Raw genomic sequence first — 25,487 nt, forward strand, 5'->3', positions numbered from 1 at the left:
AAGCATCCAGAGAAGGGAAACCCAAATGGCCAAAGGTCTAGAAGCCATGAAGAATGGTTAAAGGAGTTGGATGAGTTTGTCTTGGAGGAGAGAAGGTTGAAAGGGACATGAGAGCCATGTTTTAATATTTGAGAAGATATCTCATTGTGTGCCGTCGCATCTGGGGGGCTATAACTCTTAGTGAAAGAGGCATGGACGTGACATCTTTCCCACAGGGGATTGCTTCTTGCCCTCCTTTAGGGAAACTGGAACTCTCAAAGACCCAAACATTATAGATAAATCAAAATAAGTTTTATTGTTCACAAAGAGTTATCTCTTTAAGGCAGTAAGCTGGAAGTTTCAAAGGGGTGAAGGAAAACATACATTACAGTCTCTGGTTGTCTTGGGTCCAAGGAGTTCTGCAGCTGAGAAGCTTTTCCATGTCCCTCTTTCTCAATGGCTGTGAATGCCAGAGCAATCCACAACCCCAGTCCAAATGGCCTATGTATGAAGACACAGGGTCTTCCTCTGGTGCCAAAATAACTGGTTTGAAGGTGCTTGAGACTTCCCAACGTCTTTCAGGTTGATCTGAACATGAAGCATAAGTCTCAAGGGTAAGAACCTCAGAATTGGTGCTGAGAGGTAACTTAATCAGGGGCTTTTAGAGCCAAGTATCTTACTCACGTCCATCTGATAGAAACTCTGATGGTGGAATGAAAAAGGGAAGCACTCCCCTCCTCCAGGAAGAGGAGGGGAGCCAGACAATTGAGCTGAGGAAGCAATATAACTGGTGCAAACAACATTGATTGACAACTATAAATAACCAATCAATCCAACTATACATAGGCAGGGTAAAAAAGCAGAATTAAGCATGATACAACAGTTTAAATCTTGCAACTAACAGTTATACATATAGGTGGCGCCACTCGTGCTTTCACACATTGAGAAGGGGGCAAGTTTGCTTTCTACTGCTCCAGAGACTAGGATACAATGGAGCCATGAATTCATATTACAGGAAAAGCAATTCCACCTAAACATTGGGAAGAAGTTCCTAACAATAAGAGTTGTTTGAGAGTGTGATACACTGCTGCCTGGGTGTCCGGTGGAGTTTTCCTTCTCTGGGGGTTTTTAAGCAGAGGCTGAATGGCCATCTATTAGAAGGGCTTGTATTGTGTCTTCCTGACTGGCAGGAGTTTGGACTGGATGGACTTTGTTGTCTCTTCCAATTCTATGATTGTATAAAACTTGAGTTTCCAGAGTAGAATTGGGCGAGTGATTCTATCTCTTTAAGGGCTGCGTAAAAGAAGGAATTTCAGCAGGTGTTGCCTCTTCTTACCTGGCTGAGTGACAAGTCTTATGAGAATGGCTGAGGGAGTTGGATGTGTTTATCTGAGAGAAGACTAATATATAATAGATTATAGAGTCATACAGTTAGAGGATATCCCCAGGGCCGTTCAGTCCAAACCTCCAGCTATGCAGAAATACGCAGCTCTGAAAGATGCCCAAAGAACTGTCATAAAATCATAACACTGGAAGAGACTCCCAGGGCCATCCAGTCCAATCCCATTCTGCCAGGCAGGAAGACACAATTCAAGCCTTCCCAACAGGTTGCCATTCAGCCATCTGTCAGGACCTCCAGGGAAATAGATTCCACCAGACTCCCAGTTAGTATATTCCATTGTTGAACAACACTTGCTGTCAGAACGTTTTTCCTAAGGTTAAAGTGGAATTTCTTCTCATGCAGTTTGAATCCCTAGCTCTGTGTTGTTGTCTCTGGAGCAGCAGAAAACAAGCTGGCTCCATCTTCAGTATAAGCTCCATTCAAATATGTAAACAATGCACTTCTGTCCCTTTCTCTCGGCCTTTTCTCCAAATGAAACATACCCAGCTCCTTAAGCCATTCCTGGTTTCCAGACCTTTGATCATTTTGGTTTCCCTTCTCTGGACACCTTCCAGCGTATCCTTGGCAGATTAGAGAGATGATTGGCCAAAACTAACAAAATGAAGTTCAACAGTGACAAATGCAAGATACTCCACTTAGGCAGAAAAAAACAAAATGCAAAGATACAGAATGGGGGACAATGCCTGGCTTGAGAGCAGTACATGTGAAAAAGATCTTGGAGTCCTCGTGGACAACAAGTTAAACATGAGCCAGGAATGTGATGTGACGGCAAAAAAATCCAATGGGATTTTGGCCTGTATCAATAGGAGCATAGTGTCTAGATCTAGGGAAGTCATGCTCCCCTCAAAAGGAAGAGGGGCCGACCAAGGGCAAGATGGATGGATGGCATCCTTGAAGTGACTGGACTGACCTTGAAGGAGCTGGGGGTGGTGACAGCCGACAGGGAGCTCTGGCTTGGGCTGGTCCATGAGGTCACGAAGAGTCAGAGTTGACTGAATGAATGAGCAACAACAAGCAACAATGCTCCCCATGCTCTATTCTGCCTTGGTTAGACCACACCTGGAATATTGTGTCCAATTCTGGGCACCACAATTCAAGAGAGATATTGACAAGCTGGAATGTGTCCAGAGGAGGGCCACTAAAATGATCAAGGGTCTGGAGAACAAGCCCTATGAGGAGCGGTTTAAAGAGCTGGGCTTGTTTAGCCTGAAGAAGAGAAGGCTGAGAGGAGATATGATAGCCATGTATAAATATGTGAGAGGAAGTCATAGGGAGGAGGGAGCAAGCTTGTTTACTGCTTCACTGGAGACTAGGACACGGAACAATGGCTTCAAACTACAAGAAAGAAAATTCCATCTGAACATGAGGAAGAACTTCCTGACTGTGATAGCTGTTCAGGAGTGGAACTCTCTGCCCCAGAGTGTGGTGGAGGCTCTGTCTTTGGAAGCTTTTAAACAGAGGCTAGATGGTCATCTGTCAGGGGTGATTTCAATGCAATATTCCTGCTTCTAGGCAGGGGGTTGGACTGGATGGCCCATGAGGTCTCTTCCAACTCTTTGATTCTATGATTCTATGAACCATTGATCTAATCCACACCTCCACGCCTCAGGCTTTGCCTTGTGGCTGCAGGTAGACCAACTTGGTCACTTTCACTATGTCAGCTATTGCAGCTATTTCAATGTAAATTGGTAGAAAGGCTTTTCTTCTTCAGGCTAAACATGCCCAGCTCCTTAAGCCGCTCCTCATAGGGCTTGTTCTCCAGACCCTTTATCATTTTAGTCACTCTCCTCTGGACACATTCCAGCTTTCCAAGAAGAGCAGACCACTGACCACCTGCTGCAATGCAACCTGACCCCTGCTACATGCACAATGGAGGATGTTCTTGTGGCAACACCAGAGGCACTTCAAGGGGCCAGATACTGGTCAAAGGACATTTAATCAACCACCAAGCTTGCAAACTTTGTGTTTTGTTTGTTTGTTTGTTAAAAAATGCAATACAACTGTTTGGTTTGCTTCTGACACGATAAATAAATAAATATAGGAAACTACAGACTATATTTACCTGGCATCTACCAATCTCCATCGGAGCTGGATAACTCAGAGTCTGCTGTAGTTGGATATGGCCATCCCTCCTTGAGGCTTTTCTCGAAGCATTTGGCTGGATGCCGCTGCTGAGGAAAGATAACAAGATGCTAAATGGGGAAGACGGACCTTTGGTGTGCTTCAAGAAGACGGTTCCTATGAGGCTGAAATCACCTTTGAGTGATATTTATTTAAGTGCACTCCCGTGGCTTCGGGAAGCTGGAGAGGGCCTTTTGCGCCGATGTTCACTTTAGAAAAGCAAATTACAAAATCAATTTAGGAACATACACAGCCTTGAAGCCTCCTGTATCAATGTGCCCAAATGGCTGCAGAAACAAAGCAAAACACACCGCAGTGTGCCTTCAGTAAATCTGGAAATTCTCGCAGCTCAAAATCCACAGCCATATTCAGATGAATATATATATATATATATATATATATATATATATATATATATATATAATGTCAGAAGCGAATTGAGAATACAGTTATAATGTATAGAAAAACCACACACAAAGTTAAGAAGTTGGCATTATACTAGTGTCCTTTGACCAGAAGCTGGCCACTTGGAGTGCCTCTGGTGTTGCTGTGAGAAACTCCTCCATTGTGCATGTTACAGGGCTCAGGCTGCATTGTAGTAAGTGGTCTGTGGTTTGCTCTTCTCCACACTCGTATGTCGTGGATTCCACTTTGTAGCCCCATTTCTTAAGGTTGGCTGTGCATCTCGTGGTACCTGTTCAGCACATTCCAAGTTGTGTTCTTTGTGGCCAGGAGGGAGTCTCTCATCTGATCTCAGCCACTGATTGAGGTTCTGGGTTTTAACCTGCCACTTTTGGACTCTTGTTTGCTTATTTATTTATTGTGTCACGCAACCGAACAGTTGTATTACAATTTTGACAGAACAAACAAACAAAAGACACAGAGTTTGAAAGCTTGGTAGTTGATTAAATGTCCTTTGACCAGTATCTGGCCACTTGGAGTGCCTCTGGTGTTACTATATGAAGGTCCTCTGCTGTGCATATAGCAGGGCTCAGGGTGCATTGCAGCAGGTGGTTTGTGGTTTGCTCTTCTCCACACTCGCATGTTGTGGATTCCACTTTGTAGCCCTATTTCTTGAGGTTGGCTCTGCATCTCGTGGTGCCAGAGCGCAGTCTGTTCAGCGCCTTCCAAGTCGCCCAGTTTTCTGTGTGCCCAGGGGGGAGTCTCTCCTTTGGTATCAGCCATTGATTGAGGCTCTGGGTTTGGGCCTGCCACTTTTGGACTCTCGCTTGCTGAGGTGTTCCAGCGAGTGTCTCTGTAGATCTTAGAAAACTATTTCTAGATTTAAGTCGTTGATGTGCTGGCTGATACCCAAACAGAGGATGAGCTGGAGATGTCACTGCCTTGGTCCTTTCACTATTGGCTGCTACTTCCCGGCGGATGTCAGGTGGTGCGATACCGGCTAAGCAGTGTAATTTCTCCAGTGGTGTAGGGCGCAGACACCCCGTGATCATGCGGCATGTCTCAATAAGAGCCACATCCACTTTTTTAATGTGGTGAGATGTATTCCATACCAGCCATGCATACTCAGCAGCAGAGTAGCCAAGCACAAGGGCAGGTGTCTTCACCGAGTCTAGTTGTGATCCCCAGGTTGTGCCAGTCGGCTTTCGTATGATGTTATTTCTAGCACCTGTTTTTTGCTTGATAGTCAAGCAGTGCTTCTTGTAACTCAGAGCACAGTCCAGGGTAACTCCCAAGTATTTTGGTGTGCTCCAGTGGAATATTTTCCCAGGTCATCCTAAGAGCTCGAGATGCTTGTCTGTTCTTAAGATGAAAAGCATATGTCTGCATTTTTGATGGAATAGGAATCAGCTGGTTTTCCTTGTAGTAGGCAGTAGGAGCACCTAAAGATTTGGAGAGCTTCTGTTCAACCATTTCAAAACTCCTGCTTGAGCGGTGATGGCATGATCGTCAGCATAGATGAAACTCTCTGTCCCTTCTGGCAATGATTAATCATTTGTGTAAACATGGATGGACTAAGCAATGACTTAGAATAATAGGATTGGAAGAGACCCCCAAAGGCCATATAGGCCAACCCCCTTCTGTAAGGCAGGAAGACACAATCGAAGCACACCCAACAGGTGGCCTTCCTGCCGAAAACCACCAAAGAAGTGATCTAGAGCTAAAATTTAGGGGTCTTTGCCTGGAGGCAGAGACCCCTAAATCAAAGAGTTATTTTTCCCTGGCGAGAAGAGAAGCACCCAATATTTTTCCTGATTCCCCAATGAAAGGTCTCACCAAGCTGAAGAAAAGCCATCGAGGTTTTATTTGCGATTCAGCTGAAAAGGATGCAGAGCTGCAATCATTCACCAGCAGAACATAATGCACCAATGCAGTCATATTTATAGTAAATTCAAAATTGCAGAGTTCAAACTTCCCGCCCCAGCCTCCCTGCTGCCCTCCACCGTGATTGGACGATGGGCAAACAGCTGGGAGCGGCCCTCCCGCCCCTGGTGCCTCTGGACCAATCAGGAAGCTCCAGTGGTCCGTAGGATCCAATGGGGAGACCTCTGCCACCTGGCAGCGACAGCAAATCAGGAGAGAGGGAGGCGGGACGATAGAACACAAAGGAATCTGTGAATGAGTCTTTAAACAAAGGAAATGCCATGTGGCTCACAAGACAAAAAGGAAGTCTCCAGCAGGGCTGACCTATTGTGTTTTGAGGGTTGTGAATCAACATGTGTAAAAATATCCAGATCCTTCCTGGCTGTGAGACAGGAGAACAATGATGGCAGCCTGGGGTTAATGCTATCAATGGGAAATAAACAAAAAGCAGAGGGGAAGATTTCCCCTTATCTTACTTGAAGAGTGATAGAAATTTTGCCAAACAATTCTTTACTCTAGTGGGCCATCTCCAATGCTAGAGATAAGAATCCTTTCCTATTATCCATGCAAGAGTGTCTTTGGCTGGGGGGTTTCTGTAATTGCTAATGGCTTTTGTTTCTGAAGGCCAGGTGGTTCCCTTACATATTTCTTTGGAGGGAGAAGGGGGAAAGTGTCAGGAATACAAGGAAACATAAAAATCATATAGAAATTATACACAGGGAAATCATATGCAGGTATCTTCCCACCCAGGACCCCAGAGAGGAATTAATAATACCAATTATAAAAAGCAGACGATATCAGGACACAGCATGAATTCATAAGTCGTTCTTTGAAGAAAGTTCATGGGCAAAGAGTGAGTCCTTGGGGAGAGTGAAGTCCAGAATAGGGGCAGAAACCAATAAGTCATGCAAAGAATCAATGGAGTTCCACTGAGCCAAAGGATGGCGTTCTGCAGAGGTGAGAACGAAGCAGGTCCTTGGGGAAACTACAGCTTGAGAGAGGCAGAGATCCCAAGGTCTAGCCATTCCCAAAGTCTCGTGGGGTCCTCATTGTTGTTAGTGTCTTGGCAAATTGACCAAGACTTAACCCCTATTGTGCAGTCTGGTACCCTTGTCCTTTGCAGAACTATAAGTTACCATCCCTTGTTGGGGGGAGGGGGGCATGCTCGACTTCAGAAGGAGATCCAACACACTTCAAGGTAGAAGTGTATTCCACCGTTGAACAGCTCTTTCTCTTAGAAAGTTCTTCCTAATGTTTAGATGGAATCCTTTTTCCTGCTGTTGGAATCCATTGCTTCATGGAATAGCAGAAAACAAGCCCACCCTTTCTGGGTGGGAATATCTATTGCATCCCCCACCCACCAGTTTGCTTGCTTTCACATTCACGGCTGCTCTAAGAATAAGAGAGAGGTCATTAGGGAGCATGCTTGAGTTTCGCCTCAATTGCATTCCTAAAAGTTGTTGGTTCTCTTTCGTAATGGATATTCTATTCCTTTCTAAGAGAATTATAGACAGGCTGTGGGTAGAAATCAATATGCTTGAGATGCATCGCATTAAATTTGCAGTTACTGCCATGGCTCAATACAATGGAAGCCCGGGAGTTGTAGTTTAGCGATGTCCCAGGCCTCTTTAGCAGCGAAGGCTAAAGACCTTATAGAACTACAACTAGCACTGAGCCATAGCAATCAAAGTGCTGTCAAACTGCATTTCTTCTGCAGTGTAGATCTAACCTCACCCCATTCCTTGCAAAAGATCCTTCTTCCAAAGCTGGTTTTGCATCTTCTGTTCTTCTTACTTTCCCTCACAAAGGAGGAGCGAATCCTCTGTTGCCCCTTAATTGGGTCCAGCAAGGACATAGGGATCATCGTCGAATGTCAAGGTGGTACGGCAGAGTAATATTTTATTAAGCTTCAGTTCAGGCCGAGATAGGAGAAGAGCTGCATTCAATATGCATCGTTTTTTCCCCATTGCAAGGATTAGAATGCAGAAGAGCAGACATTGCGATGCAGGAAGGCTGCAAAGGTGGCTAAAATCGCCACTTGAGGAGTCCTTTGTTTTTGGAAATTCCCTGGACCGGTTGCTTCAAGGGGCAGAAAACGGCACAAAACCGCCTGCATGGACCATTTCCTGGATCTCAGGGTGGTATATTATCACTACACCATTTCCCCACCACTGTACTTCACTTTTCTTTTTTTAAAATATACTTGAAAATGCATCCTCTGTCCTACAAGAGGCAGATTTGCCTTGTCCTCCCCACCCCAGGGGTATTAGCCTGTAGAGAGACCTTTCGTCACGGCAAGAAGCAAACTAGATTTTATAAGACCAGTGCATTGGGTGATATTTGCCATACTCGGGTGTTGTTTGGTGTCTTGGTTTTCATCTCCAACATGTTGGTGAGTATTGGCTGTGTACGAAGGAACAGAAGGGACAGAAGGAAAACAGGAAGACAGGAAAGGAGACAGGAAGGAAGGAGGAGGAGGAAGGAAAGAAGGAAGACAGGAAGGAAGATAGAAGGAGGAAGGAGAAGGAAGGAAGGAAGGAAGACAGGAAGGAAGACAAGGAAGACAGGAAGGAAGATAGAAGAAGGAAGGAAGGAAGGAAGACAGGAAGGAAGATAGAAGGAGAAAGGTAGGGAGGAGGAGGAGGAATGAAGGAAGGAATACAGGAAAGGAGACAGGAAGGAAGATAGAAAGAGAAAGGAAGGAGAAGGAGGAGGAAAGAAAGAAGGAAGGAAGGAAGGGGGGAGGAAGGAAGACAGGAAGACAGGAAGGAAGATAGAAGGAGGGAGGGAGGGAGGAGGAGGGAGGAAGGAAAGAAGGAAGACAGGAAAGGAGACAGGAAGGAAGATAGAAGGAGGAAGAAAGGAAGATAGAAGGAGAAAGGAAGGAAGGAGAAAAAGGAGGGAGGGAAGGAGGGAGGGAAGGAAGACAGGAAGGAAGACAGGAAAGGAGGCAGGAAGGAAGACTGAAGGAGAAAGGAAGGAAAGGGAAGGAAGGAAGACAGCAAAGAGGACAGGAAGGAAGACAGGAAGAAAGGAAGGAGGACAGGAAGGAGACTGGAAGGAAGATAGAAGGAGAAAAGAAGGAAAGAAAAGGAGGAGGAAAGAAAGAAGGAAGGAAGACAGGAAGATCAAAGGAAAATGAAGGAAGGGAAAGGGAAAGGAAGGAAAGTAGGCAGGAAAGAAGGGAAAAAGGAAGGAAGGAAAGAGAGGAAGAGGAAAGGTAGGGAGGGAGGAAAACTGGCCAACCAGCTAAATATCTCTTGCTAAAATGTTCCTACATTTGATCAGGCATATAGTAAAAGTACACCAAATCATATCTGTATAATCATTTCAGTGTCTCTTCACCTCGTGGGGCCAGAGTGCAGTCTGTTCAGTGCCTTCCAAGTCTCCCAGTTTTCTGTGTGCCCATTGATTGAGGTTCTGGGTTTGAGTCTGCCACTTTTGGACTCTTGCTTGCTGAAGTCTTCCAGCGAGTGTCACACGAGACACTCTAACTTGGTGAGGAACCTTTGATTGCCGTTGTTGCATGCCTTCAGGTCACTTCCAACGTTTGGCAATCCAAAGATGAAAAGATCATGGGGTTTTCTTTGACATATTTGTTTAGAGAAGGGCTACCTTTGCTTTCCTCTGACACCAAGAGGGATTGTCTGCTTAAAGCCACCCAGTGGGTTTCCATTGTCCAATTCCACACTCCTATAATCCAACATGGAAGCCAAAGTAGACCCAATCCAGCTGTTGAGACTGCCCCTAAAACCTGAGATACTCCATTGTTTCAAGCAAACCCAAGTATTTCCAACTTTGACATAATTGGAGCAAAGTAAATGTAAAACAGAACAGAGACACAACTCTCCATCATCATATTAGCTGTGAGAAGAAGGAAGCCCACCAGGTCCCAGGCAGGCCATATGGCTTCGTTCCCAGGCTGTGGGTTGGGAATCCATTCCCTCTGGATCTTGGATGATAAGGGAGCCTTTGGCCGGTCTCAAGGCTGTGCCGCACTCTTTGATTTGCAGCTGATCAATCGGCCGGAGAGGAGGCAGCCCAAGGTCAGCATTAATCCCAGGCCTCGGCAGAGAGAGCAAAAACATATGGTTCTTTTGTCCTTCCTTTTGCAAGAAATAAAATAGTTGAGGAAGAGGCTTTGACTTAAACTCCTCCTTGGTCTTGAGACAACTTGATTTATCAACAAATTGCAATTACTTGTTGGGGATGACTGTCCTTGGTGATGCTGCACCAGGGCATAAGAAACATACATCATGGCCACAATCCGGCTGTTGTCTTGCACCTGAGTAAGTTCCCATACAGACGTTGGTGGCTAATTGCCTTCAAGATGACTTTGACCTATTGAAACCAATCAATGAGAGGCCTCCAAGCCAGGCGGTTATTCACAGCCCTGCTCAGGTTTTGCAGATTTAGGGGTTGTGCTTCCTTGATGGGACTTTGTTGCTGTTTCTGATTTATGTTGATGCTAAGGTGACTCTCGGAGGGTTTTCTTGGCAAGATTTGCTCAGAGAAGCTTTGCCTTTGCCTTCCTCTGGGGCTGAGAGAGTGTGACCTCTCTCAGCCTCTTCCCTGGAGACTAGGACGCGAAACAATGGCTCCAAACTACAAGAAAGGAGATTCCATCTGAACATGAGGAAGAACTTCCTGACTGTGAGAGCCGTTCAGCAGTGGAACTCTCTGCCCCGGCGTGTGGTAGAAGCTCCTTCTTTGGAAGCTTTGAAACAGAGGCTGGATGGCCATCTGTCAAGGGTGATTTGAATGCAATATTCCTGCTTCTTGGCAGTTGGACTGGATGGCCCATGAGGTCTCTTCCAACTCTTTGATTCTATGATCTATGATTCCATGATTCTATGACCTCTCCAAAGATCATCCAATGTGTTTCTATTATTTACTATTTATTTATTTACTATTTTTGTATACCACCTTTTTCAGCCCCACGGGCAACTCAATGGCTAACTGGGGATTTGAACCTGAGTCTCCAGACTCCCAGCCCAAAGCTCAAACTTCTTCTTCTATAATGTGGTCTCCTTCTTTTCCTACTGCTTTTTACCAAAGTATCCAAGCATTATAGTCTTCTAATGAATCATGTCTTAGACTGTGTCCAAAGTGGAACAGTCTCAGATATGTCATCTTGGCTTCAAGGAAGAATTCAAGCTTGATTGACTCTAGGACCCAGTCATTTGTCGTTCTAGCACTCTAAGGGCCCGTTCAGACAGTAGCTTTCATAGAATCATAGAATCCTAGAGTTGGAAGAGACCTCATGGGCCATCCAGTCCAACCCCCTACCAAGAAGCAGGAATATTGCATTCAAATCACCCCCGGCAGATGGCCATCCAGCCTCTGTTTCAAAGCTTCCAAAGAAGAAGCCTCCACCACACTCCAGGGCAGAGAGTTCCACTGCTGAACGGCTCTCACAGTCAGGAAGTTCTTCCTCGTGTTCAGATGGAATCTCCTCTCTTGTAGTTTGAAGCCATTGTTCCATTGCATCCTAGTCTCCAGGGCAGCAGAAAACAAGCTTGCTCCCTCCTCCCTGTTACTTCCTCTCACATATTTATACATGGCTATCATATCTCCTCTCAGCCTTCTCTTCTTCAGGCTAAACATTCCCAGCTCCTTAAGCCGCTCCTCATAGGCCTTGTTCTCCAGACCCTTGATCATTTTAGTCACCCTCCTCTGGACACATTCCAGCTTGTCAATATCTCTCTTCAGTTGTGGTGCCCAGAATTGGACACAATATTCCAGGTGTGGTCTAACCAAAACGGAATAGAGCATGGGGAGCATGACTTCCCTGGACCTAGCCACTATGCTCCTATTGATGCAGGCCAAAATCCCATTGGCTTTTTTTGCCGCCACATCACATTGTTGGCTCATGTTTAACTTGTTGTCCACGAGGACTCCAAGATCTTTTATCCTAGGAGCTTCCGCAGCAAACAGGAGGATGGCCAGATGCCATTCCTTGTAAACGCAGAAGCAATTGCTGTTGCACTCCAGGACAGGAAAAGCCCTCTGACTTTAAACACCACACCGTTGGATGGAAAACAATCCTTTTATTGAAGACAATTAAAAAGCAATAAGGTAAAAAAATACTTTAAAGAAATAGGTAAATCCAATTAGGTAGGACGATAAGCAGGAACAAATTAGTCCAAGGTAATAGTCCAGCAAAGTCCTTAAAAACCAAGGCAAAACTTTCCAAATAAAATGCAAAGAATCAGGAAACATGAACCCAAGGCATGAATATAGAGTATAAAATCCAAGAAACAAAACCATGAAACAAAGCACTTAAATCATGAATTTCCCAAGCAAAACTTCCATGAACAAGAACAAGATCTTGACTTGATTCCAAACAATGCTTCATCTGACTACATATCCTGTACTTGAGACTTTTATCTCCTCATTAGCTACAACTCTAGCATTCAGAAATTGGTTTCGATTTAACGGATAACTTTTTTTTTCTCTCAAAGCCTGGCAGATCACCAAAGCCACTGTTCGGCTCTTCTGTTTTGACTAATCTCTTGCCTCTATCTATTTTCTCATTATCCATTTACTCATTAATGTCTGCAGCTGGGCCAGTTGCCGAACTGTTTTCATGTTCCCTATCACGGGAACTCTCTGGTAACAATTTAGAAAGCACACCATCATCCCCACACCCCTCAGGGACATTCTCATGGGAAACTACACTTTGAACAGGGATCTCCTGGTCATTCTCTGCATCAAGATCACTGATCAAACCATTGCTATCTTGAAACTCATTGACATCACTCCCCATATCCAAAGCACCCTGATCCTGGAACACAATCACAGGCTGAGCTCCAATAAACTGTCTCTCTGTGCCTGCTCCTGCACAACTCAAGCCTAAAAATGTAACTGTTGCCAACACTCCCAGGCTCAGCTAATCTCCTGAGCATAGCCCAACCAATCAACTTCATGCTTTGCATTTTCACTCACCAACTGATTTTTATTATCCTATGCACTGATTCATTTTCCCCATGGAAGTGGTTGAACATTTTTGCCCAATGCAAAATGCTAGCATTCATTTCAAAGTTGGGGAAAGTCGTGTTGTCCATGTTGTGCCATTGCTTCTGGGTGCACAGGCCTATTTGATTGCATGTTCTGCTGAAAATTTGGTTACTTGGTTCAGCTGAACCTGTTAAGGAAAGAGAACGACAGTGAGGATATGATACCCATCAGAATAAGATCTGTGCTCCTGAAATGACATTTTCTTCCAGTTCTCAATGTTGGAACTACATTTTAGCCCTCCAAAAGAAATAAGGTAGACACAAGTGACAAAAGGAATGAGAATGCAGAAAACAGAAATGTTTTAGATATGGAAACTGTTCCATTTCTTGCTTTCTCCAATACTAGAAATCTGGGAACTAGGAGAAAATGTAATTGGGGGGAAGAAGGATACTTATTTGGGAGAAACGCCTTTATTTTGCTCATCCCTGACAGCTGACTAGCACCATTTATGCATTAGCTTGACATGTGCAGATTTAGCACTATGCAACCCTCATGCGGAATTGAGGCTAGTGTATTTCTATTTAAAGTATAGCTATTATTTCTACATTTGCCTCTAGACATAGAAATTAACATATGCAAATTCTATCCAAAAAAAAAACCCCCTCAGTCCTCTTTTGGTAGTGTATACACAAGCTTTGCAAGCAGAGGCTCTCTCTTTTTCTTCCATTCCATCATACTCTGATAGAGAAAGGGTGTGTGTCTGTCTGTGTCTGTCAGTTTATGGTGACCCCAAAAATATCATAGGGTTTTCTTAAGCAAGGGATACTCAGAGGTGCTTTTTCTAGCCATCTATATATATATATAAAACTCAAAAAAACCCCAACGAAACTTAACCAAAATTCCCATGCCCATAACACAACCCACAAGGTACAAACATACCTACTCAAAATGAAAAACAACACAACAACACACTCACAAAACGGCAAAACAACAAAACTCAAAAATCCCCCAACGAAACCTAACCAAAATCCCCGTGCCCATAACACAACCCACAAGGTACAAACATACCTACTCAAAATGAAAAACAACACAACAACACACTCACAAAACGGCAAAACAACAAAACTCAAAAATCCCCCAACGAAACTTAACTAAAATCCCCGTGCCCATAACACAACCCACAAGGTACAAACATATCTACTCAAAATGAAAAACAACACAACAACACACTCACAAAACGGCAAAACAACAAAACTCAAAAATCCCCCAGCGAAACTTAACCAAAATCCCCGTGCCCATAACACAACCCACAAGGTACAAACATACCTACTGAAAATGAAAAACAACACAACAACACACTCACAAAACGGCAAAACAACAAAACTCAAAAATCCCCCAGCGAAACTTAACCAAAATCCCCGTGCCCATAACACAACCCACAAGGTACAAACATACCTACTGAAAATGAAAAACAACACAACAACACACTCACAAAACGGCAAAACAACAAAACTCAAAAATCCCCCAACGAAACTTAACCAAAATCCCCGTGCCCATAACACAACCCACAAGGTACAAACATATCTACTCAAAATGAAAAACAACACAACAACACACTCACAAAACAGCAAAACAATAAAACTCAAAAATCCCCCAACAAAACTTAACTAAAATCCCCATGCCCTTAACACAACCCACAAGGTACAAACATATCTACTCAAAATGAAAAACAACACAGCAACACACTCACAAAACGGCAAAACAACTGAGCATGCGCATTGGCGCCCAGCCGCAAGTTCCATCGCGCGCGCACATGGCCTTCCGGCCAACGTTCCCTCTGCGGAAACCATGCCCACTCCAAGCCCCGCCGCGCCGCTTCCCGCACACACACACACCCTGCCGCACACACACACGCAACCCCATGCTCCATCACTCCCCCCACCGCCGCACACACACACACAACCCCACACTCCATCACTCCCCCCACCGCCGCACACACACGCAACCCCACTCCCCCCGCCGCCACACACACACACGCAACCCCAGGCTCCATCATTCCCCCCACCGCCGCACACACACGCAACCCCACTCCCCCCGCCGCCACACACACACACGCAACCCCAGGCTCCATCATTCCCCCCGCCGCCGCACACACACACGCAACCCCACGCTCCATCACTCCCCCCACCGCCGCACACACACGCAACCCCACTCCCCCCGCCGCCACACACACACACGCAACCCCAGGCTCCATCATTCCCCCCGCCGCCGCACACACACACGCAACCCCACGCTCCATCACTCCCCCCACTGCCGCACACACACGCAACCCCACTCCCCCCGCCGCCGCACACACACACGCAACCCCAGGCTCCATCACTCCCCCCGCCGCCGCACACACACACACAACCCCACGCTCCATCACTCCCCTGCCCCAATCTTACCTCCTTTTACTTCAGGCCACCTCCAAACCCCACCCCGCCCCTTCCCGCCCTGTCAAAATCTAGGAAAGACAGGAAGGAAGGAAAGAAGGAAGAAAGAGAAAGGGAGGTAAAGAAAAAGGGGGAAGGAAGGAAAGTTAGAGGAAGAAGAAAAGAAAGAAAAGGAAAGATGGAAGGAAAGAAAAGAGAGACAGCAGAAGAGAAAGAAAAAGGGGGAAGGAAGGAAAGAGATAGAGAAAGAAGAGGAGAAGGAAAGATGGGAAGGAAGGAAGGAAGGAAGGAAGGAGAGAAAGAGGGAAGATTGGCCACAGCAACACGTGGCGGGTAAAGGTTGTTATTTCTATGATTATTATGATTATGCTATTGTTCCTCTGAGACCCTTTTAGGGGGAATGGGAGAGGTGTCAGGTCCCGGAGGCAATGCATTGCATTATTGTTATTGTTATGATGGTGGTGAAATAAAAGGAAATAAAAAGTGAAAGAAGGAAGCAAACAGGGAGGGAAGAAAGGCAAAGGAAGGAAGGGGGAGGGAATGAAGGAAAGAGAGAAGGATGAAACCAAGTAGTGAAAGAAGGAAAGAAAGAAAGAGGGAGAGAAGGAAGAAAGGAGAGAAAGGGGGAGGAAAAGGGGGAAGGAATAGGTAGGGACCTCTCTTTCATAATAGTCCAGATATCTACCTCAACTTTGATAAGTTTTACTATAGGCCACTGCAACGCGTGGCAGGGCACAGCTAGTATGTATATAAAATGCTCTGTGCATAATGAGTGCCTTAAAAACAAAAGAACCAATGAATGAAATTACACCAAATTTGGCAATAAAAGACCTCACAACACAAGGAGTGACCATCACTCAAAAAATTATGATTTTGTCATTTGGGAATTGTAGTTGCTGGGATTTATAGTTCAGCTACAATCAAAGAGCATTCTGAACTCCATCAACGGTGGAATTGAACCAAACTTGGCACACAGAACTCCCATGACCAACAGAAAATACTGGAAGGATTTGGTGGGCATTGACCTTGAGTTTGGGAGTTGTAGTTCACCTACATTCAGAGAGCACTGTGGACTCAAACAATGATGTATCTGGACCAAACTTGGCACAAGCACTCAATACGCCCAAATATGAACACAGATTGAGTTTTGGGGAAATAGACCTTGACATTTGGGAGTTGTAGTTACTGGGATTTATAGTTCACCTACAATCAAAGAGTGTTCTGAACCCCACCAACGACAGAATTGGGCCAAACTTCCCACACAGAACTCCCATGACCAACAGAAAATACTGGAAGGATTTGGTGGGCATTGACCTTGAGTTTGGGAGTTGTAGTTCACCTACATTCAGAGAGCACTGTGGACTCAAACAATGATGGATCTGGACCAAACTTGGCACAAGCACTCAATACGCCCAAATATGAACACAGATTGAGTTTTGGGGAAATAGACCTTGACATTTGGGAGTTGTAGTTACTGGGATTTATAGTTCACCTACAATCAAAGAGTGTTCTGAACCCCACCAACGACAGAATTGGGCCAAACTTCCCACACAGAACCCCCATGACCAACAGAAAATATTCAAGGCCATCCAGTCCAACTCCCTTCACCTGGGCAAGAAAACATAATCAAAGCCCTCCTGACAAAGAGACATCCATCCATAGATATAGATAGATACGATTCACACACACAAATAGAGTATCATAGGTTTGAAAGGGACCCCGGAAGAAGGTCAGCGATATGTTGCATGTTCCAGAGCAGGCAAACCAGACACTCTTCACATCAACACTGACAAAGAAACAGCAAGGAATACTATTTACCCACAAGCATAAAGAAATTACATATATTAGAAACCAACACTTTCTCATTACTTTGTTTTCCATATCAACAGACTGGGCCACAGCAACGCGTGGCAGGGGACAGCTAGTACCCTCTAAAATAGGTCCTGCAGCTCTTGGGATTCATTGGTGGTCTGACTCTGCTTAGCTTCCAAACTCAGGTAGTATCTGGACTCCTTAGAGCAGCTGTTTCTCAATCTGGGGGTCGGGACCCCTGGGTGGGTTGCAAGGGGGTGGCATAGGGGTCGCCAAAGACCATCAGAAAACACAGTATTTTCTTGTTGGTCGTGGGGGTTCTGTGTGGGAAGTTTGGCCCACTTCTCTCATTGGTTGGGTTCAGAATTCTCTTTGATTGTAGGTGAACTATAAATCCCACAACTACAACTCCCAAATGTCCAGGTCTGTTTTCCCCAAACTCCACCAGAGTTCACATTTGGGCATATGGAGTATTCGTGCCAAGTTTGGTCCACCAGACCCAGTGCTTTCTGGATGGAGGTGAACTACAGATCCAAAACTCAAGGCCAATCCCCACCAAACCCTTCCAGTATTTTCTGTTGGTCATGGGAGTTCTGTGTGCCAAGTTTGGTCCAATGCCATTGTTGGTGGAGTTCAGAATTCTCTTTGATTGTAGGTGAACTATAAATCCCACAACTACAACTCCCAAATGTCAAGGTCTGTTTTCCCCAAACTCCACCAGGGTTCACATTTGGACATATTGAGTATCCGTGCCAAGTTTGGTCCATCAGATCCATCATTGTCTGAGTCCACAGTGCCCTCTGGATTTAGGTGAACTACAACTCCAAAATTCAAGATTAATGCCCACCAAACCCTTCCAGTATTTTCTGTTGGTCATGGGAGTTCTGTGTGCCAAGTTTGGTTCAATGCCATTGTAGGTGGAGTTCAGAATTATCTTTGATTGTAGGTGAACTATAAACCCCAGCAACTACAACTCCCAAATGACAAATCAACCCCGCCCCACCCTGCCAGTATTCAAATTTGAGCGTTTCAGGTGTTTGTGCCAAATTTGATTCAGTGAATGAAAATACACCCTGCATATCAGATATTTACATTACGATTCATCACAGTAGCAAAACTACAGTTCTGAAGTAGCAACAAAAATAATGTCATGGTTGTGGGGGCACCACAACATGAGGAACTGTATTAAGGGGTCGCTACTTGGGACTTTGCTCCATAGTCTTCCATTCAAAAATTGCCAATGATGTGAAATCTTGAGGCATTACCGTCAATACTTCTGCAAATATTACCTTTGGGGGGGTGGGGGATAGGATGGGTCTTGGCTCTTGCATATTGGATGCCAAGCTGCATACCGTCATTAATTAAACCAATTCTCATTTGCACTTTGTCCTTTCTTTCTCAGGTCGCGTTATGCAGAATTACAGTATAATTGCCAACCGTCCACACAGTCGGCCACAGGATGCCAGAGAGAAAACTACGCCGCATGTCTGTTAGCCTATACTGGGATCATAGGTATGGAAATGGAAGTCATTTCAAAAATGGGGGGTGGTTTTTGTATTAAGATCACATTAATATGACCAATGGGGCATCATTGTTTCCATGGGATGGAGGTGGGGAGTTCACTCTTGGATTAAACCAAGCTTTTGAGTAGCTGTCCATGGTGCTGAACTTTAGATCAAAGCTAGTTTGAGCACCTTGGATGGGACTTCCAAACAACTCCAGCACTTTGGATAGATGTTAGTTTCAGCACCATGGAAAGGTCTTCCCAAACTTTAAACCTGCTAAAGACCTCACTACCTCTGAGGATGCTTGCCATAGATGCAGGCGAAACGTCAGGAGAAAATGCCTCTAGAACATGGCCATATAGCCCGGAAAAACCTACAACAAACCTGCTGTCCGTCATGCTGAATCTTAGACCAAACTAACTTCAGCAAAGTTGGATAGATCTTTGAAATTTGGATTTAAACCACTGCTACGTCTGGCTGTTTGATCCCATCCCATTGTTCATATCTGTGCAATGTTGATATTATCCTTTAGATCAAACATGAGCAAAGTTCAGCCCTCCAGGTGTTTTAGACTTCGACTCCCAAAAATCCTAACAACCTGCCAAACGCAGGCTCCAAAGAAGAAAGACAAGGTGCAAAATGAACACCCAAGCCCTTCAGGAGCCCTCCAAATGAGCCCTTCTCGAAACAACACTCAAGGATCATCTACCCATAGAACACCCCAAAAATGTTGAGGAACATTGGAACAAACTGAAGACCTCCATCATCACAGCCTGCGAAGAAGCTATTGGATATCAAACCAAGAAACATCAAGATTGGTTTGACGAAAATGACAAAGAGATCCAACACCTAATTCACAAGATAATGTGCCTGCAAAACATGGACTATCTACAGTCGTCCCATGCAACTCCTGGAACGATTCCATCAGCTTTGCCTCCGAAAAATCCAGTAAATCTCTTGGGAAGACAGGTGGACAAATGTCAGCATGCTGGAAGAAGCAAAGAACACCAGCACTGAAGCAATGGTCCTCTGCCATCAACTCTGCAGGACTGGCCACATTGTCCGGATGCCCAACCACCATCTCCCAAAGCAATTTCTCTACTCCAAACTCAAGAACAGAAAATGGAATGTTGGTGGGCAGGAAAAGAGATTTAAAGATGGGCTCAAAGCTAATCTTAAAAGCTGTGACATAGACACAGAGAACTGGGAAGCCCTGGCCCTTGAGTGCTCTAACTGGATGTCAGCTGTGACCAGCAGTGCTGCAGAATTTGAAGAGACACAAATGGAGGGCGAAAGAGAGAAACGTGCCAAGAGGAAGGCACGTCAAGCCAACTCCAACCAGGACCGCCTTCCACCTGGAAACCAATGCCCTCACTGCTGGAGAACATGTGGGTCAAGAATAGGGCTCCACAGTCACCTACATACCCACTGCCAGTACACCGCACTTGGAGAACAATTTTACTCGGACACCAAGGGATCGCCTAAGTAAGTAATAAATAAGTAAGCCAGGTTCTTGTGAGTTTTTTCGGGCTATAGGGCCATGTTCTAGAGGCATTTCTCCTGACGTTTCGCCTGCATCTATGGCAAGCATCCTCACTACCTCTGAGGATGCTTGCCATAGATGCAGGCGAAACGTCAGGAGAAATGCCTCTAGAACATGGCCCTATAGCCCGAAAAAACCCACAAGAACCTAATGATTCCAGCCATGAAAGCCTTCGACAATACAGTAAGTAAGCCGTTTGTTAGGAATTTTGGGAATTGAAGTCCAAAACACCTAGAGGATTGAAGTTTGCTCATGCCTGCTATAGATCATTTCTATGGGATGGGATTGTGATATACAACATAGAGAGCCCACATTGCATGTTTTTCTTTTCCCTTCCAATACTTTTCCAAAGCACAATGGGGCACAACTATAATGCCGCATCTAGTCCATTGCCTGCTTTTAGTAAATACAAATGGTGGTTGTTATTTGGCGCTATCAAACCCACGGTTGACCTGCCAGGCTGCAGCATGCGCCCAGAATCCAATTCCACATCCCGAACAGATTTCAGAGTCGAGTGCAGAAGCAATTACACCAAATCAGAGCAAAGATCTAATTCAGAGCGCAACATTTGCAGGAAGACATGGATCTTCGTAATGCCGACAGGAGCAGGTTTTTCCCCAAAGCCCTTGAATCTCGCATTTGCTGCTGACCTCTCCGACGCTGCGGTGAAACCCATCTTCCAGCATGATTGGGTTGTCATGCTGTAGTCCAGCTTCAGAGATGGGAGATCGGGCTCTTTTCCGTCCTCAAAGGGGTTCAAGACTCACACAGAGCATAACCAAGTTACTTTAAAGGAATTAAATGTACTGATTTGTTGATTTATTATTTAATTTGCTGCACTGGTGTGCCGCTTTTCTCCCAGACTGGGACCCACAGTGTCACAATCACTGGACAATATTAACTGTGCTGGGATTTTGAGAGTTTCAATCCTAAACATACATTTGCTAAGCTCTGGGCTTATAGAGTGTCCAGTTCCCACCAGATCTCCTACGAACAATGTTCCTAGCACTGTTTAGGAATAGTGAATCAGGAGTCATTTCCTATCCAGAAACTGGACTCAACCCCCAAATCCTGGAATCGTTTGCAGAAAGCTTTCTCTGCATGTCATTTTCACCAGACGGCAGGCACAAATGAAATGTTGATGACTCACCAAACTGCATTTCCCAGGATTCCATAGCATTGGGCCATAGCAGATAAAGTGGTGTCAAACTGCATCAATTCTACACTGTAGACGCACCTTCACTGAAATAAACTTAACTAATCAGATTCTTGTTCTTCACTAAGTAACATCTCCTGGCCCAACATAGAGACCATGAATACAGTTTAGTCATGGATATGCTACTTTATATCACTGCATTTTAAACTGTGGGTCTAGACCTCAAATGGGGTCCCCTTTGCTCAATGTTCAAGTCCCAAAAATTGGCAACAGGAAAGGTTTTCTGAACGCCACCTAGTGGCTGTTGTAGATGTTTACAGTTGACTCTGCAGAATTTATTATTTATTTATTTATTTAAAAGTTTTGTATACCGGCCTTCTCACCTCTCTTGAGGGACTCAGACCAGTTTCCAACCATAATATCACATACAATCAATAAAACATCATAATACATATTACAGCAAAACATTAAAACAGCAATTACAGTCAACAACTATAATGGTCAGTCGTCACACTAAAATCGTTGCTCATCATCCTCCATCCATATCTCAGGGTGTTGGCTCACTCGTCGAATGCCTGTCTCCATAACCAAGTCTTCACCTGTTTCCTAAATGTTCTGATCTCCAGTGGGAGAGAGTTCCAGAGTCAAGGGGCCACCACCGAGAAGGCCCTGTCCCTCGTCCCCACCAGGCGCACTTGCGAGGCCAGTGGGACCGAGAGCAGGGCCTCTCCAGACGATCTTAATAATCTTGATGGTTCAAAGGGGAGAATACGTTCAGAGAGGTAAACAGGGCCGGAGTCATTTAGGGCTTTATAGGTTAACACCAGCACTTTGAATTGTGCTCGGAAGCTAATTGGCAGCCAGTGGAGCTGGTGTAACAGCAGAGTGGTGTGCTTCCTGTACCCAGCACCCGTTAGTAGTCTGGCTGCCAAGCATTGGACTAGCTGCAGCTTCCGAGCAGTCTTCAGAGGCAACCCCACGTAGAGAGCGTTGCAGTAATCTAAACGGGATGTAACCAAAGCGTGGACAACCGTGGCCAAGTCAGACTTCCCAAGGTATGGGCGTAGCTGAAGATGCTTCATCTGTACTTCACAAAAAGGAAAATCAGCCTGTTTAGTAAGCTGTTTTGTTATCAGTACGTGTTTCATTTTAATTTCAATTTAATTTCATTTTAATTTCATTTTAACGGCGCTCCATGCAGTCATGCCGGCCACATGACATTGGAGGTGTCTACGGACAACGCTGGCTCTTCGGCTTAGAAATGGAGATGAGCACCACACCCCAGAGTCAGACATGACTGGACTTAATGTCAGGGGACTACCTTTACCTTTACCTTTCATTTTAATATCTATTTTATATGCCTATATACCTAGGATCATGTAAACAGTTCTTGGATGGAAAGGGGTTCCAAGTGGAAAAATTCATTAGGGAATTCAAACCATGGTATTTGCTCTCCATCATTTTTTGCAACTAACAGCTATTTTTACTCTCTTCCCTCCCCTCCCTTGATCCCCATGACAGGTAGTCCCATCACCCCAAATTACATCGACAACTCAACCTCGAACATAGCTCCGTGGTGCACATGCAATGCCAGTGGCAACAGGCAAGAGGAGTGCGAGAGCTTCCTGCACCTTTTCACTGCCAACACTTGTCTCCGTGAGTATCATGAGGCTGCGGTTTGGAAAGGGATGTTGTCCTGGGTAGCACAGTTCAAGGAACTGGTGCTACCTCAGTGTCTGGTGGAGCCTCCTTTCATGGAGGTTTTTAGATGGAAGCTGGATGACCATCTGTTGGGAGGGCTTGGATTGTGTCCTTTTGCCTGACAGAAGAAGGTTGCATTGAATGGCCTTTGGAAGCCTCTTACAACTCTTTGGTTCTATGATCCTATGCTTCTATGATTCAACTGGATGCCCGTCTATTCTTGCTTGACTCATTCAACTCATCAACCGACTTGGGCCTCACACAGGAACACATTTTTCCTATTGTCATGCAGTCATTTTTATAATGCTGCAACACATTCTGAACCTTATCACCAATATGGCATCGACACCAAATTCATTCAGATTAAAATCCAGCATGTCTCCAAGGAAGCAGAAAGGAAGCTTGCTCCCTCCTCCCTTTGGCTTCCTCTCACATATTTATACATGGCCATCATCATGTCTCCTCTCAGTCTTCTCTTCTTCAGGCTAAACATGCCCAGCTCCTTAAGCCGCTCCTCATAGGGCTTGTTCTCCAGACCCTTGATCATTTGTGTCGCCCTCCTCTGGACATATTCCATCTCAATGAAAGCTCTTTGCTGCCGCCGTGTTCCAAATGTTGATTACCTAACATTGGATGGTGGTGGTATATCGCTGTGTCTTACTTACTTACTTAGGCAATCCCTTGTTGTTCAAGTAGGATTGTCTTCCAAGATCAGTGTACTGGCGATGGGGCCGTAGGTGACTGTGGAGTCCTATTCTTGATCTGCATGTTCTCCCACAGTGAGGGCATTGGTTTCCAGGTGGAAGGCGGTCTCGGTTGGGGTTGGATTGACATGCCTTCCTCTTTTCACATTTCTCTCTTTCACCCTCCATTCGTGCCTCTTCAAATTCCACAACACTGCTGGTTACAGCTGACCTCCATCTGGAGCGCTCAAAGGCCAGGGCTTCCCAGTTCTCGGTGTCTATGCCAGAGTTTTTAAGGTTGGCTTTGAGCCCATCTTTAAATCTCTTTTCCTGCCCACCAACATTCGGTTTTCCATTCTTGAGTTTGGAGTAGAGCAACTGCTATGAGAGATGGTGGTCAGGCATCTGGACAACGTGGCCAGTCCAGCAGAGTTGATGGCGGAGGACCATTGCTTCAATGCTGGTGGTCTTTGCTTCTTCCAGCTCGCTGACATTTCTCTGCTTGTCTTCCCAAGAGATTTGCAGGATTTTTGGAGGCAGCACTGATGGAATCGTTCCAGGAGTTGCATGTGATGTCTGTAGACAGTCCACGTTTCGCAGGCGTATAGCAGGGTTGGGAGGACAAGCACCTTGGTCTCCCTATAGTTGTGTCAGTAAGCATGCAGTTGTAGTTTTCCAGCTGCTCTGTAACAGACTCCAGATTAATGAAAGGTTGCAGATGTGTGTTCCATACATGCATTTCACATGTAGGTGCAATTCATAGATGATGTGTTAGAATCCCTCAGTACCTTCATTGCATCATTTAACTCCTTGGGATTGCAGAAAGAGCCACAGTGCATTTTTCCCAAATGGTGCCAAAAGTGGAAATAACACGGAGAGGATACAGATAGGGTTCTTGACAAGCAAAAAAAGAAAAGGAAATAAATGTGTTGTCGAAGGCTTTCATGGCCGGAATCACTGGGTTGTTGTAGGTTTTTTCGGGCTATATGGCCATGGTCTAGAGGCATTCTCTCCTGACATTTCGCCTGCATCTATGGCAAGCATCCTCAGAGGTAGTGAGGTCTGTTGGAACTAGGAAAAAGGGTTTATATATCTGTGGAATGACCAGGGTGGGACAAAGGACTCTTGTCTGCTGGAGCTAGGTGTGAATGTTTCAACTGACCACCTTGATTAGCATATAATGGCCTGACTGTGCCTAGAGCAAACTTTTGTTGAGAGGTGATTATTAGATGTCCTTGTTTGTTGAAATAAATGTGCTTCTGCAATTTTTTATTCAAAACTAACAATGTGTATCTTGTTAGGTCAACAATAGGGCTCCACAGCCACCTATGAACCCACCCCAGGACACCTAACTTGGAGGACCATCATCCTTGGACTATGAGGGATCGCCTAAGTAAGTACTTACTTAGGCAATCCCTTGTTGTCCAAGTAGGATTGTCTTTCAAAATCAGTGTACTGGTGGTGGGTCCGTAGGTGTCCTTTCAAGTAGCCCGTCAAAGTAAAGTGATTCAATGACTTTCATCGGGTTTTCTTCAATAAGCGGTACTGGTGACTCTATTTCCTTCCTCTGAAATAGAGTCAAAAATCCCTGGTATTCATTTATGGCCTCCCATCCAAGTATTAACCTGGGCTGATACTGCTTAGCTTCCAGGATCAGATGCAATCTGATGCTTTTGGGATATTTAGGTGAATACAACATTATAAAAGAAACATGGGAGGATTGAGCCTTTCAGAGTTCTGACTAAAACCCGGAGCAGAGTTGAACCTGATTCGGGAGCCAGGAAAGCCCCCTTCTCCTTCTCTGAGTTTGGATCCAAATCCAAACTTTTCTGGTATAGCAATCGTTCTGTGTCAGGCGAAAACCTTCC

General features: G+C 45.1%; 1 protein-coding gene across 3 annotated transcripts in view; it reads left to right on the top strand.

Annotated features, from left to right (window-relative positions):
- GFRA4 (GDNF family receptor alpha 4) overlaps positions 1-25,487 on the top strand; it is a 231,845-nt gene that overhangs the window by 194,104 nt on the left and 12,254 nt on the right. For all 3 annotated transcript variants that reach the window (XM_060779448.2, XM_060779450.2, XM_060779449.2), the window contains exons 5-6: positions 18,434-18,543; positions 22,757-22,891. In XM_060779448.2, coding sequence (XP_060635431.1) covers positions 18,434-18,543; positions 22,757-22,891 — 245 coding nt within the window. The remainder of the gene's footprint in view (positions 1-18,433; positions 18,544-22,756; positions 22,892-25,487) is intronic.

Source organism: Anolis sagrei, chromosome 5, assembly GCF_037176765.1.
Source record: "Anolis sagrei isolate rAnoSag1 chromosome 5, rAnoSag1.mat, whole genome shotgun sequence".
Taxonomy (NCBI): domain Eukaryota; kingdom Metazoa; phylum Chordata; class Lepidosauria; order Squamata; family Dactyloidae; genus Anolis; species Anolis sagrei.